The sequence below is a fragment of the Eptatretus burgeri genome, chromosome 2, assembly GCF_056783735.1.
Source record: "Eptatretus burgeri isolate ZD-2024b chromosome 2, Ebu_testis_v1, whole genome shotgun sequence".
Lineage (NCBI taxonomy): Eukaryota > Metazoa > Chordata > Myxini > Myxiniformes > Myxinidae > Eptatretus > Eptatretus burgeri.
In genome coordinates, this window is record NC_140962.1 from 101,268,786 (window position 1) to 101,288,321 (window position 19,536).

The 19,536-nt window shown below is 43.8% G+C and overlaps 1 protein-coding gene across 3 annotated transcripts in view; it reads right to left on the reverse strand.

Annotated features, from left to right (window-relative positions):
* Window positions 1–305: 305 nt before the first annotated feature.
* The window catches only part of WASL (WASP like actin nucleation promoting factor), an 87,348-nt gene continuing 68,117 nt past the window's right edge, over window positions 306–19,536 (reverse strand). For all 3 annotated transcript variants that reach the window (XM_085870492.1, XM_085870494.1, XM_085870491.1), the window contains exons 10-11: window positions 7,003–7,111; window positions 306–3,664 (exon numbers count right to left, since the gene is read on the reverse strand). In XM_085870492.1, the coding sequence (XP_085726618.1) occupies window positions 3,603–3,664; window positions 7,003–7,111 (171 nt within the window). In that variant the 3' untranslated portion in view covers window positions 306–3,602. The remainder of the gene's footprint in view (window positions 3,665–7,002; window positions 7,112–19,536) is intronic.

A 19,536-nucleotide genomic window follows, 5' to 3' on the forward strand; every position in this document is an offset into this window, starting at 1 on the left:
TTAGTTTTCCATACCAACATTGTGGCATGAGTTGTTTGCCTCATATTTGTGAAACCTGCCTTTTTACTCCAACAGCTCAGAATCCGGCCCACAGCCAGCTCCATGACTTGGGGTGTGTGGGCCGCAGCTGCCTTGCTCATGGTCGCCTTGTTACGTCCTGGTGGTCACGACCCGCCAAGTACACGATAGCACCTTTAACAGAAACTTCCCTTTCCAAGGACGTCTCGGACTCTTCGGTGTCTCTCCTTTTGCACTATCACCACCACCGTTGTCAAAGCTGCCGGGGTTCAGTGAAAACCACGCAGTTGTAAGGAAAAGGGCTTTATTAACATTAGCGTAGTGACAGGCAAACAAGTGTATTATAAGGCACTGTGAAAATAGCAGGGAAAGTGTTTTTATGTGACATTGTGAAGGCCAAACAATACACTTGCAAAAAAAAAAGAAAAAAAAGCCTCAGAGGTCCATAAATGTAACTGTTGGCCCACGACGTCCATAACTTAAGAACCGCAAGCCATAACATACAATGAATACATGCTCGATGATTAGTGCATTTAATACAATGCAAAATATTACAATGATGGTGCACATCGTTTGCGATTCTAACAAGCACTGTAATTATACAGACAGTTTGACTGGTTTCCCCACAACCATTTGAAAAGTACACCCATAAATCGTTCAGGAAACAAAACAATAATAATGTATGAGGTAAGCCAATGTTTAATGTACACAAACATTTTGCTTTGTACCAAAAGAGTGAAGGCCATGCAGCAGAGTCGACATCAAAACTTGATGCCAGCGAGCGAAGTGGAAAGCCAAATTACTCGGTCGGGGACACCAAGCGCAAAGGCGACCCGACTGAACGGTGACAATCTGTACACGCGAACAAAAGAATCGTGACAAGCCCTAAACCAATTGCATTTAAAATACGATTTGGAAATGACCGAGTAGAGCCCCGTTCACCTGGCTTCCACCGCCGAGTCTCAATTCCGATATCTTCAAAGCTGCCACTTGTTTTTTGTACATCTGTCATCATTTCCAGTGGCCCGGAGTAATATCTCTCAACATCTATCTGTACACATTGAACAATCCGTCCTACCAGAGGAGTTGCAAAGAAAAAGAAAAATACTGATTTTTAAAACTTTTTTTTTAAAGACGCCTGCATTTCCCCCACGGTTTGCCATTCGGCTTCACGATACAAGACAAACGTTTATCGCTCAAAGCCCGAGACGATGCCCCTGTAGAACACGCTTCCCCCTTCACCAGAATCACTCACTCTATTCACGTGCAAGTCATTAGCAGCTGGGGTTAGGCACAAGCACGGAATGTTGAAAAACAAAACCCCTCCCAAAAAAAAACACCAAAATCAACTGGACATTCACTGGCAGTTGCGGTACACTTTCAACAAACACGGTCCACCTGAGTCTTCAGTGACAGAACCACATGACAGGTGCTTTCATATGAACAATTCTTGCTCGGAACTCCTTCCCTTCAAACCACCCTGCCTCCCCCACCCCTTATTATTTATTTATTTATTTCCAAAACAGGCACTGCATTTTTATCGTTTACACCTCTTTTTCCTCTCCTTGCAAACCCCCCTGCCTCGACACTGAATATAACCCAAATGGCGTCCTCTTTGGCGAGATGCAAATACCGACCGTCGGATTAAAATAAAAAGCAAAAGTTGTGTTTCTACATCCTCTCAACACAGATGCACAACTTTAGCCACAGAGTTGACCCATATTTTTTGCAGAACATACCGACTCGTAATCAGACAACTTGGGTCGGGAAGGGGAGGGTAGGGGGGAGTCTGTAGTTTGGACTGCTCCCGTTTCATGCATCATTAAAAAAAAGAAAAAAATCCCACTCATTGCATCTTTGGTCGAAAAAAAAAAAACAAACATCAGTTGACTGTTCATATAATCACTCCGACACAAGCCCAGCTTAGTTTTGTTCTTATTTATACATATTACATCGTGAGAAGGATCTTAAAAAATTTTGACCATCACCATAGCATGTGTAATATACAAGATAAAGGAACAGAATGTTCAAAAGTCGATTCAAGTTAAATCTTAAAAGAACGGTAGCTTATCAAAGATTAAAGGTTTCCTTTAATCACCACGCACTCGACTCCTCCGTGTCAATGGCCGGTGACCAAAGTTTAGTGTTATCTGAATTTAAAAAGAAAACAACAAAAATTGGCAAGAAATATACAAGCGAAGCAACACCGGGTGAACTATGGTCATTCACAGTGCATCGTGAGGCGTCTTAAAGCCTCAAAAAGCAAGTTGCATGCAGAGCATCTAACTTCCACCGTCCTTAGAGCAGTCTCAAAAATCCGACCGTAGTATTTTTTGAGCGAAATCCTCAGCCTTAAATCCACCTGGTCGAAGCAGAATGCTTCTGCTTTGGAGGTTGTGATCATTTTTGCCAAACCGAACATGACTGCGATATTCTCAACGACCAACGACAGACGTTTACCGTCTCCTAATCTGCATCCAACAACCCAGATTTAGAAAAGTTATCGACTGCATTATTACCATCGGTAGATAAAACAAGGAGGGTAAACTGATGATAGTAAAAGTACCGTCAGACTAATCTTAGTAGTGGCGAGCAAAAAAAAAATACTGCTTCGGAGTAACACAAAGCACAAAACTCTGGCACTGCCTCGAAAAATATTCATTCCACATTACATTCCACATTACATGAGAATCCCGTATTCCGACCAGCACTTGATGGCAATACATCAATGAAAGTGTGTGCGTGTGTATGTATGTATGTATGTATGTATGTATGTATACACACACGTGTGTATGTCTGCATGCATGTACGAAAGCGCATAAAGAACAAAGTTAGTGAAACATCCTATACAATTTAGGGTCTTCCTCCCCCACCCCAACCAAATGTATGTCCATTATGATATCATCTGCTTAATCAGCTAAAAGCTTTTAAGATAACAATATAATAAAATATCATCTCAGGATACAGTTGCATCATAGCATGTATCACAAATGGCAAGCCCCATTAAAATAAGGAGCAGCGTGACTCATGTTCAGATTGATCATCCATGCTACCGAGTTCGCAAAAACATCCTCCAAAACCTTTTTGAGATAATTTCATCTCTTTCAGACGAACCCGGACAAACGCGGAAAACAAACCCCGAAACAAATTCTTATCGTACTTCTAACTGCGAAAAAAATAAAGAAAAAGCTTAATGTTCTTTTATCAGATTAAGAGATATAATAAAGATGTGCAACCAAAGCTGGCCAACCATTGTCATGGTGGACAGGAGCTCCGAGGACAGTAAAGGTTCTTCCTGTACAAGGTTGACAAAATACACTATAGGGCACAGCACATAACGGTGATGAAATGTCGTGAATCAGAGACAGTCTTGAGGAAACCCAGTCCATCAGTACACATTAAACGCACATCTGGCACGAGGACTTACCCCCCCCCCCCCAAAAAAAAAAGCAAACCGTCACCAAAGTGCTTCCTGCAAGCCCTGCGAAGACCACTCAAAGGTCACAGGTAAATGGGGGAAGGGAAGTGGGGGGGGTGGAATCCAGATAAAGCAGACCACCCCTCTGCTTGAATGTTGAAGCCTCTCAATCTTCCCACTCGTCCTCATCCTCAAAATCTTCCTCCTCGTCGTCCTCTTCATCCTCATCTTCACATAACACAATAGCACACACATTCGTTAAAATAGAACAACATGCCATGATACTCCATTCAAACCTTCACTTTCAATAATACTGTACCACATTCTCAAGAATACCAATCCAATCCCCATTCATGAGCGACATAAAATACGAGCTGAGCCACCAGAATGGGTGAGCTTTTCCAAGTCAAAGATGTGATCGATGCCATGTTTTTATCAAGGTCACACCTGGGCTATAAGCCTTATGGTTGACGTCAGACAGTGCAGACACAACCGGAGGCTGGAGGGAGACGTGTGGATATTGAGGTTAGATGGAAATGCAAGAACACAACGAATGTCGTTTTATCGCCATCTTTTGACAACTTGCCTATATACTATACACCCTCATTCTGAGATTTCTGACTTCCTCCACTCACACAGTCAACATGTTGCCATCAATGGAACCCTCTCCTATTCCCTCTCCCAGTGGAAGCGAGAGTTCCCCAGGGCAGTGCTTTGGACCCAGTCTTGTTCCTCATCGACATGAATGACCTTTCCAATGCTTTGGAAAACATTTTCTTCTTTGTTGCAGATGACGCCACGTTGTGTCGTTATAATTCACTATCCCACTCTTCAGCAGATTGCAGCTGTGTCACTCTCTGCTGATCTGGAATTGATTAGATGCTGGTCTGATGAATGGAACATGTCCTTCAATCCGAGAAAATCTCTGTCATATTTGTCAGGCAATGCACCTACCTGTCTGTTTCCATAATCAGCCACTGGAAGAGATGCAGTCTTGAACTTATAGGCCTCACCATCAGCCATGACCTCTCCTGGGCCAGCCACAGAGCAAAGCTGACCTCCAAAGCCAGGAGCAGACTGGGCACCCTCCATCGATCCAATTCTTTCCTTGGAAATCATCGGTACTCAAAGTCTAGAAGGCCTTTGACCATAGCTCGATGGACTCCTGATCTCCACAAATGCACTGGCACCCCAGCCTCACATCGGTCTCTCCTGGATTTGGTGGAATTGAAAGCTCTCAAAATTATTCAAATCTTTCGCAATGAGGCCGAAGAACAAGGTCTGTTGCTCTCACATTGCAGGCAGGTCAGTGATCTCTGTTTTATACCATCCATTCCCCAACATTTCTCCCTCTGTTCTCTCAGTCCTCCAACCCTCCCAGCAACTCTAGGGTGCACGTGTTCTTCCAGTAACCTCCTCCTGGTTAAATTTCCAAAATCCAAGCTGACTGCACACCTCAACTGTATTCCTCACTTCTCCAGTGGATGGAACTGCCTTTCAGAGGCCATCATTTCCCAGTCTTCCCTCCAAAGTTTCAAGCAAGAAGTGCACCACCACCTCCTGTCATCCCCAGTCCTGACCTATGCTCTTTATTAACCCCACTAACCCTTCCTTACCCAACCATCATATTTACTGGCTTCAGTCTTTCCTCCCCTCGTGTGTCTCTGTCTTACCCGTTGCTGGTTGTGCCCAACTATTTCCCCGCAACCCCACTTTCAATTTAACCTTGCTCTTCCACGAGTCTCGTTCTTGAAAATAAAAAATAATAACAGGTTTCCAACCACATTTATTAGTAAAGCACCGTTTGAGTCCTGCAGACTTCGTGGAATTACTGTACAATACAATATCTGCAAATCACGCTTCGTTCCTCATGACAATTTTATGACACTCCCTGTTGAAAAGGTATTACTGTTGCACTTGCGATGAAAGAAGCGATCTATAGCATGTTTGGGTTTACCATAAAGTGTCATCTATTGATAGGTGGTATTTTGATAGAAATATAGAGATTATTTATGAAGCAAATCATTGATGAACCCAAATTTCATATCACATTGAATCCCAAGTCATGATGATCCATATTTGTTGGACGCAAAAAGTTTGTTTTGTCTGCCGTGTGCAAGGGTCTACACTGCAAACGAATGATGCAAGCCAGACTGTTGCTCATGTGCTGGCACCAATATGCTTGTGATGCGATTAGTCCATGGGACCCCATCAGGAAAAGATGAGGTTTAAGTGTATGTGACAAAAGGTTGGGTAAAGAGCAGAAGAATGTTCCAGAGACAAAGTAAGGTTAATAGTGCAAACATTGCACAAGCCTGGTGTTGGCTTAGTGGTTAGGGTGGCTGGCTTGGGATCTTAGGGTCCTGAGTTTGAACCCTGTTTTCCACTTAATTAACACCAGGTGGGGTTGACTCAGCCTGTCATCCTTCCGAGGTCAACAAAATGAGTACCAGTGTACTGGTATAGGGGCACAGCATCAGCGACAGAGTTGTGCCCCAACAAAATGATAGCTACCCAGCAGCCAAGCTGCCATACGGAAGAAGAACAAGAAGAACAAGAACAAGAAGCTCAATGGAGTCCTGATCTCCACAAATGCACTGGCACCCCAGCCTCACATCGGTCTCTCCTGGATTCGGTGGAATTGAAAGCTATCAACATTATTCAAATCTTTCGCAATGAGGCCGAAGCACAAGGTCTGTTGCTGACATTGCAGGCAGGTCGGTGGTCTGTTTTATACAAGAACAACCACAACAACAACAAAAAGAAGAACAACAACAAGAACAAGAAGAACAACAAGAAGAACAACAAGAAGAATAACAAGTGCAAACATTGTGAAAGCCATTTTGTTGAAGCCATACCTTATTCTACAACAAAACATTTTAAAACTTCAAAATATAATTGGACACTAATGCATCAATGTACAATATATTCCTCTGCCCAGGTTAGATGCCAACCCACTGATATGTTTGATCTCAATAACAGGTCACATTGAAAATTTAAAGGTCACTTGAGAGTGTGTGCTGGAGAGAAGAGAGAGATAAGTAGAAGAAAGACAACAATAGATGCTTCAAATTCGAGTTATGGTCTACAAAATGATGTCCAAAGGGCACATGACCGAAAAAAACAAAAATTGTCAACTTTGATCTGTGAACCCCAAAATTGAAACAGTTCATCTTTCGATTACAGTCCATACTTGTGCCAAATCTGGTTGAAATCCCCTGAATGGTTCACCAAGTTATTGCAGTTACCAAATGACTTTCAATTAAAGGGCACAAGCCCTTTGACCTTTGATATTATGAACCCAAAACACAATCAGTTCATCTTTGTATTACAATCTCTGCTTTTGCCCAGTCTGGTTGAAATTACATCATTGGTGAGCAAGTTATTGTGGTATGGACGGATGCATGGACAGACAACCGGAAAACATAATGCCTTCACCCTTTAGCTGTGGGGGCACAAAAACGAAATAAAAGGTTTATTGTTTTTCACAAAGATGCCTCGTTTTTCACTATGTTATTACATGTGGCTAAATTATATCAGCAAAATACTTGCAAACAAAACATTACCAGATGAATGGATGGCTTTGCTGCGCTTCTGCATGGCCTCCATCAAAGCGCCAACGATTCCTACAGAGACTTCAGGTGTCGAGCCTGACGATTCGTCCAATTCCGTTACCTGGAAAGATAGTCAAGTAGGTGAGCAATTTGATTTAAAAGCATTGTTTTGCAAGTGACAAAGATGCAAGTCCTGTTGGACCCTGCTATTTGTGGATTCGCTGGACCCGACGTATTCGCAGTTGATAAAACGCAAACTGCTTCTATATTTGTGGCCCTGTGCTTCACTAATTCACGGTTTTTCGCAAGAGTATTCTCCATTTTTCGCAGGCATATTCATGGGATTTTTAGTTTATCTGGAATTTACATTCCAGATAAGGTAATGTCATCACGGACCGTCCATCCATCTCCTTTTTCGACTTCTCCGGCCAAACTGCTGGGCCGATCCGGCTAAAATTTTGCAGCAACGTTCCTCTCCTGGACTGGTAACAGGAATTGCAAATCTTGTTTCGGTCACATGACTTTAAGTAGTAAAGGTCAAAATAGTCGACTTAGTAAAATTTTTCAAAAATATTCTTCTCCAGACCCACCAGTGAGAATTCTACCAAATTTGGGTTACAAAATTAGGATAGGGTCCTGATGTTAAATTGCGCAGACCATGCTGATCAAGTGACCGGAAGTGTGTCAAAATGGCAGTCGCGTAAACTCCTTCCAAAATCTTCTTCCCTCGATCCACCTGTCAGAATGCTCACAAGTTTGGGTTACAACATTAGTCCAGGGACCAGATAAGCTACAGGTCCAGTGGTTCTATTTTTGATTTTTCCCTTTTGAATCACGAACAGCCAATAACCTATCCCCCTTTTTCCCATTGAAACAATGCCCCGACATTTACGATTTCACATTCACGGCATTTTCCAGGAATATATCCCCAGCAAATAGCGGGGTCCGACAGTAGAGCCAAGTATGAACCAACAATGGCTTTGAAGCATTGAAGACATGCAGAAGTTTTGCCACTTATACTCCTTAAAGTATAACAATTCAACATTGGTGCACGTTTCATGTCATTCATGCCATAATGACCACGAGCATAATGCTTCTGTGTTTTATCATTGCTTGAATGGAGATTCACAGAAAAGTTCCTACTTTGATAGCAGAGCATTACATCATTAAGGTATTTATATCAGCACATGAAAAAAAATGAAGGTTGGGACCTTTCTTGTGTTTTTTTTTTTTAAAGGTGTCTGCCGTGTGCAAGGGTCTACACTGCAAACGAATGATGCAAGCCAGACTGTTGTTCATGTGCTGGCACCAATATGCTTGTGATGCGACTAGTCCATGGGACCCCATTAGGAAAAGATGAGGTTTAAGTGTATGTGACAAAAGGTTGGGTAAAGAGCAGAAGAATGTTCCAGAGACAAAGAAAGGTTAATAGTGCAAACATTGCAAGGTGGGAAGCAAGACACAAACAAAACTCTTGAGCAGCATTTACTTGTACAACTAGAACGAGCAATCAGAGACTGCGTACCCACACATTGACTTGTTTTGAGAGGTTTCATAGTACGTATTTTACAGATGTACTCACATTAGAATTGTACTATGCATACTTTGCAGATGTCCTCACATTATAATTGTACATACTTTAAAGACATACTCACATTCTAATTGTACAAATGTAATACTTAATAGATGTACTCAGTTGTAAAAGAAAAAAAAAGAGAGAGAACATATACTACTGGCTATCACGAGGTGGCATTTGAGACCGACATTAACACATCCTGTGTGGACAAACAAACAAACGGACCCAAATGCAATACCCTCTCCTCTGGCGAGGGTAATAAATATTATTGTAAACTAATAATCATCAAAACAAATGTAGCCTGATTAGAATTACTGATACTCCATGATCAGAACTTCAAAAATCAGAAGTACTCACAGCTTACATGGCATTTGCCCATACCTCAATGGAGAACTGCTCTGCTTTATTGCCTGGTGTCCCAGCTTTACAGCTGTCTCTCCTGGAATCTGGGGAATCTAAAGCTATCAACATTATTAGCACGAGCAGAGTATACGGGCAAATCTTATTTCAAGCATATGCCCCATTCTTCTGACAACTCTATTTGGGTGGTGTGTAGACAAAGGAGCACTGCCTCAATCATTCCCCAAAAAATAAAAAATAATAATAAAAAAAAAGAAGGGCGAGAATTGCTGTGCAATACTGTACATGTCCCCTACCGGTGTGATATTTTCCAAGTCCAAAAAGGGCATAATTCCATGACAAATCGACAAAATGCCCTGAAACTCGAACTTGTTCTGGAACTTATCAGTTATCATCATCAAGCCGTGTACCAAGTTTCAGTTGAATATGCAAGAGGGTATGGGAAAAAAGTCTGAAAAACCACTGGTGGGACGGACAGACAGATGGATGGATGGACAGACGGAGAGCAAACCGAAAGTCCCCTCCGGTGAAATCGGAAGGGGACCAATAACCCTGGGTTACATACATGAAGCAAAAACATGCCTACTGTGCACACTGCTTATGTGCACACCAAATACATCATGGTTTTACAGCTCAGATCATTCCAAATGCACTGGCCCATCGGCTGATGTCTGAGGCCCAAGGCCTGAAGCCTATATGTGCTTGCCGCCTTCACAAGGTCCATGACGTTTATCGGCTCCAACCTTTTGATATTTGTTGTTTATTTTCAGTCGCTTAGGTTGTTTTACATGAAACTGAAAACTGAGAAGGAGGGCGCATGGCAATTGTGAATATGACACTTCCGAAGACGTCTTATTCATACCGAAACGGCGGACGTATGATTTTTTTTTTCTTTTCAGGTTACAATTGTGGGTGGCACAAGTCCAGCTGTCCAACTAATGGGTGAAGAACATACATACATACATATGCTCCATTTATATATAGATTTCCCATAATGGGGCAGAAGCCTCAATGCCTGTTGTACTCGCATCACAGACAGGCCTTTGTTTTTATTGTTACTCAGCACACGTCAAGCAAAAAGTGGGGTTAAGCAATTGGTTCACGTCTGTCTGTCTGTCTGACCATCAGTGTCCACAAAAATCAGTTTATGACCGTTGCCCGGCAGTTACCACAAGAGCACTGGAAAATTAATGATCCATTATCAACACAAACTTCTACAAATCAAATGAACCACCATCTATTTATAGCGGAGAGAAAGTATGTGTCATCACCGACTCCTCCGAAAGGATTTGACCGAGGAAGCTAAAACTTTCAGGCCCCCCCACCTCTCCACCATCTCCCCCATCATCACCCCACAATACCCACCACCATCGAACCCCCTACCCCCTCCACCATCCCCCCACAATACCCACCACCACCCCACAACAATCATCACATCCACAATATCAATCACTTCCTTCCCCCCAGCCCCCCCACACTCCATCCCCCTCCCACAATCCCCATCCACTGAGGAGACATCGACACGTCATGTACATGACGGTGGAACATGGCAGGGACACAAGTGGCATCAGGGAAAGTATGAAATGGGATGATCCCGTAACATACAAAACACCTGGTTAGTCTGCGATGATGGGACAAAGCATTTGTCACACATTTTGTCCATGGTGTCCTTTCTGTTGGGCGATGACGGGGATTCCTGCTAGATTAATGTGTAAACTAATTTATCAATTAACTAGCAGAGCCTACCCGTCGCTTCGCTGATGGACGAATTAGTCATCTGTTTGCCAAAAACTCTGGCCAAGGAGAAGCAAAGGAAGACACATTTACCAGTGCATAGAGTGTTTTAACCCCTACTCCCCACCCTCCCATCCCCATCGCTGTCCTCAATGCCGCTCCACCCCCTTTGTCCCCCGCTTATCCTGATGTCCCTTACCACTAGAAATGTCTCACACACGATGACAGGCGTTGACAGGCCGCTTTTTGGGGGGGGGGAGGGGGAGGAGGAGTGTGAAGAAGTGAAGAACAACAAATTTACCTGTGTGAAGAGTGCTTTAACCTCAGCGATGCCCAGGTAAAAAAAGGAAATTGTAATACCCTCTGCCACCACCACAAGGTGGCAATACAAATATACTGCATATTGATATTTATCTTGCCAAAACGAAGTTTTTGCAAGATATGTTCGTCAGCTTGTATGTTTTTTTTTTTTTGTTTGTTTGATTGTTTGTCTGTAATCACGTATAAAAAATTCTGCAGAGCACAGTTATCATTGGAAATTTTTGTAACTTCGCATATCAGAGGCCTATAGAGGTCCCTTTCAGTGCACAAAATTTTGAAGGTCAAGGTCAAAGGTCAAGGTCACTGTCGCAAATCAGGGGAGTCGACGAAACCCTTATTTTTTGAGTAATTTTGATCGGATCGTCTTAAAACTTCATGGGAATATAGTTCATGGTCTGGCACTCAGCGGATTAATTTTTGGTGGCGATTGGCCTTGACCTTCATGGTTAGCGCCTCAGGTCAAACATATTTGACCCCAAGGTCAAATTTTCAAGTTTTCGGAACCATATCGTGTAGTAGCTCAAATTGAACACCTCGATGAGTGCTTTCTAGATATGTCAAGCTTGAGACATTATGATGTCATTTGGTGACGTTATGAGGCAAACGCATATTTTTCATGGTTACTCTGTTGACCGATTCTCATTGGAATCTCTCGTCGGCAGATATTCCTCAAGGAGTCACTCCTGGTGGATAGCAGCTCTGTTCACCTCAGTGTGACCTGAAAGAAGTCACACATGGTCACCTTTTGGCAAGATACGAGTCACCCTGCGGGTGACATTGGTTTATTTTATATATTGATATTTTTGCAAGTCGATCATCCCTCCAAATATCGATGATTTAGGCGTAGGTCACATTTGCCACGGCGGGCATGGGGTCTCCAAAATCTGCGGCCACCAGCAATTATACGGTGGCCACAGTATTTCCACGGTCACACAATGTAGCAGTCAGATATGTTTTTATTTTTCGGGGAGCCACACGGCGTATTTACAAATTGTGGAGACCGAAAACGTGGGGGTGCCGTACGGTCTTTGATTTGATGTCGCATGGTGACCTTAGGGCGTCGCTGCGGCGGCCATAGAATTTTCAAGGCAGGCGCAAGGCGACCGCAGGGGGGCCCTACGGCGAACGTGCGGCTAGACGGACGGTAACGAGTGGGTTACCAGTTCTTTTTTTTACTGAAATAAAAATATACCAGTATATATATATATATATATATATATATATATATATATATAACTATATATATATATATATATATATATATAACTTTATATATATATATATATATATATAACTGAATATACTATAACTATAATATACCGTGGTGCCCCCAAAATCCGAACGCCCCATTGTTGGAACAAATTGGAATCCGAACAATTTTTTCAAGAAAATTTGGCTCTAAAAACATAATACATTTTAAAAAACCGAACACAACGTTGTGTTCATGTTTGTTCACGTGTCTCCCCCACCTATTCAAGCCGCATCTTCGCGCTTTGTTCATTCAGTTTGTTGGTGGACGTACTCGTGAAAGCATCCCTCGTGTGTCGATCGATACTTTAGGCCTCAGTCACATTTGCTCTATGGCGGCCGTACGCCCTCTGAATTGACAAACGTGCGGCGGCCGCAGAGAAACTGAGGTGGCCTCAGGGTGGCCCTACGCCGTATGGCTATATTTTACAGGCCGTAAGGTCGCTGTGGAATTATAACGCGGAGTTATAACTTTTTTCATTTCTACGTTCGCCGCAGAAATTCGACAAGCCGAAACAAAAGAACTGGTAAAAAAAAAATAATAATAATAAATTCACCCATTCGTTACCGTCCGTCTGGCCACACGTTCGCCTTAGGGCCCCCCGTAGGGGGGCCCTAAGGATCGCCTTGCGGGCACCTTGCGTCTGCCTTCAAAATTCTCTGGCCGCCGCAGGAACGCCCTAAGGTCACCGTGCGACATCAAATCAAAGACCGTACAGCACACCCATGTTTTCGGTCTCCACAATTTATAAATACGCCGTGCGGCTACCCCAAAAATAACAAGGACAAATGTGTCCAAGAGCAGCGTGCAAAACCTCAAGGTTTTGTCGGCTAAAGAAAAAAAAATGATTTTTTTTTTTAAAACAACAACAACAACAACTTCTGATATTTCGTCACGTGCCTTCATGAAGCCAATCGCGAAACCCGTCATAATGTATTTACGATATATCGTGTATTTACGAAATAAATAATGTATTTACGAAATTTCAATACGGTAAATGAAATAATCTTTAAATAGTAACGTCAACTTTTCGAAACTTTAAAGCAAATGTCCGAATATATTTAAAAGTTCATGATAGACGCTCTCAAAAGGCACCGTCTATGTGAGGATGTGTACATGTGCTCAGTATTTAAGGCGATCCGGATCTTGTATATAAAAGAGCCGAGTCCGAGAGATTAAGGTTTTGTCTTCACAAGAAGAAGAACAAGAAGAACAACAAGAAGAAGAAGAACAACGCCGAGCTCTCCATGAGCAGCGTTCGCCACGCGAGACGCTGCTATAAACATATGTGACTGCTACATTGTGTGACCGTGGAAATACTGCGGCCGCTTTATAATTGCTAGTGCCCGTACATTTTGTAGACCCTCCGGCCGCCGAGCCAAATGTGACAGGCCTTACCTCGTGTTTTCACCTTAATTTGTGATGTTTGTTTTTTTAATCATCTTGTGTTTTAATTAATAACAAAAAAAGCAATCCGATCACGTGGTATGATGGACTGTCGGGCAAGGATTGAATTTCACAGCAAAACCAGTTATAATTTGGAATATCCATGAATACGTCAGCCCGATGCGTTTGATGAAAGTGATTGTGGTTCTGCAGGCATCATGTTTGATGAGCTGCCCTGGGGGCAGCGCTCTCGCAGAGTGCGCGAGCGATCGGAACCCAGGCCGGAGCACGAGCCTGTGTGGACCTTTGGATGTGGTGATTGTACCAGTTTACAGACAATACACCGACACCGAAGGTCATTTACTCATCTTATTTTACCTTAAACATGGGGAATTTCAGTTTAAAGTGTCTTGAAAGTAGGTTTTCTTTGGGTCCACGAACGGAGTAATTCACTCCATTATTTCTTATTGGGAAAATATTTTTGGAATCCGAACTTTTTGCAATCCGAACAGCCTCCTGGAACGAATTAAATTGGGATTCTGGGGGCACCACTGTATATAGGCAAACACCGATACTCCGATCTCTCGCGGTAGCGCACGGTGGACGCACTGTCGACGCAGACTGCGTACGTAGGTGCACGGCGGGCGTAGGGGAACCATGCGTCGACCCTGCGTTGCCCGCAGGTCGTCACACAGACCGCACGGCCACCGTATGGCGACCGTGGAAATAGTGCGGCTGCCGTAATTTTTTGGGGGTTGGGAAAATTCATTTTTCATTGAGAAGAGCTTACAGCAGCCGCACAAATAACGCAAGGCCACCGTACGCCCTATGTACGGTCGACGTGGAACACATCCACGTCATAGCTTGGCTTGTCGAATTGCTACGGCGAACGTAGAAATGAAAAAAAAGTTATAACTCCGCGCTATAATTCCACGGCAACCCTACGGCCTGTAAAATATAGCCAAACGGCGTAGGGCCTCCTTGAGGCCACCTCACGTTTCTGTCAATTCAGAGGGCGTACGGCCGCCGTATCCTCGCCGTAGAGCAAATGTGCCCTAGGCCTTAGCGATATATCGACATTATGCAATCATTTCGGCTAACGTAGCACGACCACTCGGTGGCGATAGCTGGCACGATGAGGGGTACACACAAACAATGTTTATATAATCCGAATGATGACCCACTGTGCATTAACTCAAAAATACATACAGTGCCCACAGAAAGTCTACACCCCCTTACAACATTTTCACCTCTTGTTGCCTCATCGCCTGGAATTAAATTGCATTAAATCAGACTTTTTCCACATCGTAACCCACAACTTCCAAGTGAAAACACAAATTCTACAAGTTTCAGAAATATATTTAAAAATAGAAAAGTAAAATATCTTAGTTGGAAAAATGTCCACCCCCCCTGATAAGAGCAACTGTAAATTATCTCAGGTGTAACCAATCACCTTCAAAATCACACACCAAGTTAACTGGCCTCCACCTGTGTTAAATTGTAGTGATTCTGATTATTTCAGGATAAAATAAACTATTCCTGCAGGTTTCCTCTGCTGGGTAGTGCATTTCACAGCAAAGACTCAAGATCCAAGGAGCTCTCAAAAGACCTCTGGGATAAAGTTGTGGAAAGGCACAGATCAGGGTGTGGGTATAAAAATATTTCAAAGGCCTTGAATATCCCTTGGGGAGCACAGTCAAGACAATCATTAAGTATTGTTACGGATTTGGAAGCCTCATGCACACAGACAGTCAGCAGTCCCAAAGTTTAGTTATTTTGTTAAGTATATGTGTAAAGTTAGAATCCTGCTTCGTTCCGCCACCCAACCACACCTTCGCGCACCGACTCCATTATCCACGTGTTTTTGGCTGAAGGTGTGGGCGGAGCCTCCATCGCCTCAGATCGAGGCTCCACTCCGAAGAAGGGCAGGGAGTGTTTCCTCCAGCCAATGGACGAAGAGCGAGCAAAGCCGAGGCGCTCCAGCCAATGGGAAGCCAGAAGGCCAGAAACAACTCCAGAGCCTATTCCGGGGGTGGGCCACCGACACGCCACCCGGCCAATGGGAGGCAGAGTTACCTCAGGACGGATCCCTCCCGCCTCGCAGGAGGGGTTGAATAATTGTCGGTGTGATCCGTCTGGGTCGTCTTGTCTGGTCTGCTGGCCATCTTCCGTCTTGGTGCTGGATGGCGTCTGCCACTTCGTTTTGGTTTCTTGGTGCGAGGTTGTCCGTGTGGGTTCGAGTCCCACCATGGTGGTTGGAGCGTCTGATCTTCCCAAGCCATTCCACAAGAATCCCGAGCTCCACAAGGGCAGGTCGGCAAGCCGTGCGAACGCGGCCAGGTACCAGCAGAACTCTGACCTCCAGCCTGTCTATCCCCTTGGCTGCGAGGGTCGAAATAACGACAATTCGGGTCCATTTTCTTTTGGTGTGTGTGTGTGTGTGTGTGTGTGTGTGTGTGTGTGTGTGTGTGTGTGTGTGTGTGTGTGTGTGTGTGTGTGTGTCTCTGTGGTGGCGCCGTCCTATAAGTAGAAATTGTATAAGTGTTGATTTCTCATCGTACATTGCCTGTATATTCGTGATCAAGTCTGCTCTGTGTCTCCCTTCCTGATTATTGTAAATAAACCCCTGTTAAATGTACCAGCTCGTTGCCTGTCGTTTCTACCACTGACCCAGCACGGTGCGGGCTTGAGAAATAGTGAGGCCGTTTGTGCCGTAAGTTGTTATTTGGACCGGCACAGCTTTGGTAACTCCCACTCGGTTATGCCGGATCCGAGTCGGAAACAGCGACTCGGTTCGGACAAAGTCGGCCGAGGGTGTGGCTTCCCTGATAGTTAGATGGCGTGAGTACTTAGGTAAATTGGAATAGACAAGTGGACCCTACCTCACGCCATCAAAATATTGGCGACCACGGTCCTTTAAGTGCCCGGTGACTCCAGAGTTATCCGGGGTGATGACCTTCGATTCCAGGTGTTCGGTGGGAGACGGCCCTACTGCTCCGTCGAGCGGTCGTTCCTCGCCACCGACCCCAGGCCCCCAACAGTATAAGGTGTAACGTATAACCAAGACCCTTCCTCGGTCAGGCCGTCCCTCCAAACTGGATTACCTAGCAAGGAGGAGACTGATCAGAGAGGCCACTAAAAGGCCAATGGAAACTTTGAAAGAGCGACATGCCTTTATGACAAAGAGTGGTCACTGTGTGCACGTAACAACAATATCCCAAGCACTCCACAAGTCTGGTCTGTCTGGTAGAGTGGCAAGAAGGAAGCCATTACTCAAAAAAAACCCACTTTGAGTCATGTATGAGGTATGTAACAAAACCACTCCAGAGATTCTTAAACCATGTGGTAAAAAGTTTTGTGGTCTGATGAAACCAAGATGGAACTTTTTGGCCTCAATGCAAAATGTTACATTTGGCACAAACCCAACACAGCACCATCACCCAAAGAACACCATCCCTACTGTGAAGCATGGTGCTGGCAGCATCATGTTTCAGGGATGTTTCTCATAAGCAGGGACTGGGGCACTTATCAGGATAGAAGGGAAAATAGTTAGAGCAAAACACAGAAAAATCCGAGAGGAAAACCTGCTGCCCTCTGCAAGAAAGCTGAAATTGGGATGGAAGTTCACCTTTCAGCATGACAATGACCTGAAACATAGCCAAAGCTTCACTGGAGTGGCTAAGGAACAAAAAAATTAATGTCCTTGAGTGGGCCCAATCAGAGCCCCGACCTATATCCAACTGAAAACCTGTGGCATAACTTGAAGATTGCTGTCCATCAACACTTCCCACACAACTTGACTGAGCTTGAACAGATTTGTCCAAAAGAATGGGCAAATATTGCCCAATCAAGGTGTGTAAAGTTGGTAGAGACCTATCCCAACACTCACAGCTGTAATTCCTGTCAAAGGTGCTTCCATCAAGTATTAACTCACTTAATCTTATCTTGGTGGACACTTATCCAACCAAGATATTCTAGTTTTGTATTTTTAAATAATTTTATGAAATTTGAAGAATTTGTTTTTCATTTGGAAGTTGTGGGTTACGATGTGGAAATAAAAGTGGAAAAAGTCTGATTTAATGCAATTTAATTCCAGGCTACAAGGCAACAAAAGGTGAAATTTTGAAAGGGGGTGTAGAATTTCTACAGGCACTGTAGCTGTTTAGCACCATGTAATCTGTCCTGAAATTGATGTGGACACTTCGTGTGCCCTCATTGAAATCAGTGTTTGTGTCATTGTCATACAAAGTACAAACACATCATCATAATAGGTATTTTTGAGCATCAATTGCACTTTTGCAGAGTGGCAACACTGCCGATATGGCTGGACATCAGACTTCATCTGTTAAAGTCTGATGTCCAGAATAGCTTCATCACTAGCTGTAAAAGTAGCCGGATTTCTCCATCCGTTCCTTTGCCAATTACACCCTTTTCGCTGCGAGGTCATTACAGAATTACATTTGCGACATCATTACTGCATTACGTCCAGCACGAGGCTTGGCCTCGACGGACGTGCATGTCATCCCAACATCCAGCACTCAACCTGTCCTATGCTTATCTATTTTAAAAATATATATTTGTTTACATGGGGAGATGAAATGCATATCAACCACAATGGTGGGTGGTGGGGGGAGGGGGGAGGGCAGAGGGCAGATGAGAGTGTTGTGTTTGACCATAGTGTTTGTCACTGAGAGTAGAATGTCATGAGCTGCCTTGTGGGCAGTGCTTTTTGTATGTGTGCTTCGCAATCTTGATAAAAGCTCTCCTGCACGGGGTCTGAGTCGGATTTCAGATGAGGTGATTGTTGTATCGGTACAAATGCCAAATGGTCCCCCACCGACTCAGGCACAGGCTCAGGATCCTCAATAGAGGCCATGATGATGAGGCAGGAGAACTGGCAACTGAGATGGGACAAAGTTTTATCATCATTCGCATGATAGGCGTTGCGTATATCTTGTTTGTTTGTTTTATTACTGGGACTATCGTGTTATGATAAAACGAGTCCTTCATGTCGCTATCCTTACGAAAATCAATGTAAAATCGATCTCAAAATCTTCAGTTTACGATACCGCACATCGCTTTTTTCATTATCGAATGTGCCGATATATCGACAGTTTGAAAAATGTAATATCGCATTGAACAATTAACTTTTTTTTAAACTTTTTACAGCGCGTGCGCTGTATACAATTGCACCGAGTTTGAAATGTCCCCGGCGTCGTCTACCACGTCTCCGGTGGGTCCGGAGTCCCCCCGTCCCCCCCCGTCCCCCCACGTGCCTCAAGACAGCCAATGACGGCCGTCCGGTAGATGCAGTGCGTAACCTCGATGGAAATGGTGACAATTGACGGTTACCCGAGTATTTCAATGGAAATTTGTGAAACTAATGTGTTATATATGTGAAAACCATTTAATTTTTTTCATTGAAATTTTATACGATGTTTAAAATATTGAAATATCGTACATTTCAATACAATATTGAAATATCATGCCTGGTGTTGGCTAAATGGTTCGGGTGGCAGGCTTGGGATCCTAGGGTCCTGAGTTCAAATCCCGCTCAGCTGTTGAATTAATACCAGGTGGGGTTAACTCGGCCTGTCATCCTTCTGAGGTCGGCAAAATGAGCGCCAGCTTGCTGGTATCCTGTGTCGGAGTGGCGACCCATCCAGGATTGTGCCCAATAGCCAAGGAGACTGCTGAGGCAGAACCAACGCTCTGCACAGAGTATGGTCCCAATCTCCTCTCCTCTCTGTTCAGCACGATGGCATTGTATTGTGATATTTTTTGAGGCAAATTGATGTTGTGGTTCTGCAATGCTCATTGATTTTGGTGACTAAAAGGATTGGTTGGCCTTGGAAATCCAATTTGCCATTTCCTTATCAAATTGAGCGCCATGTTAAAGAACACCACAAAGATAGGTGAT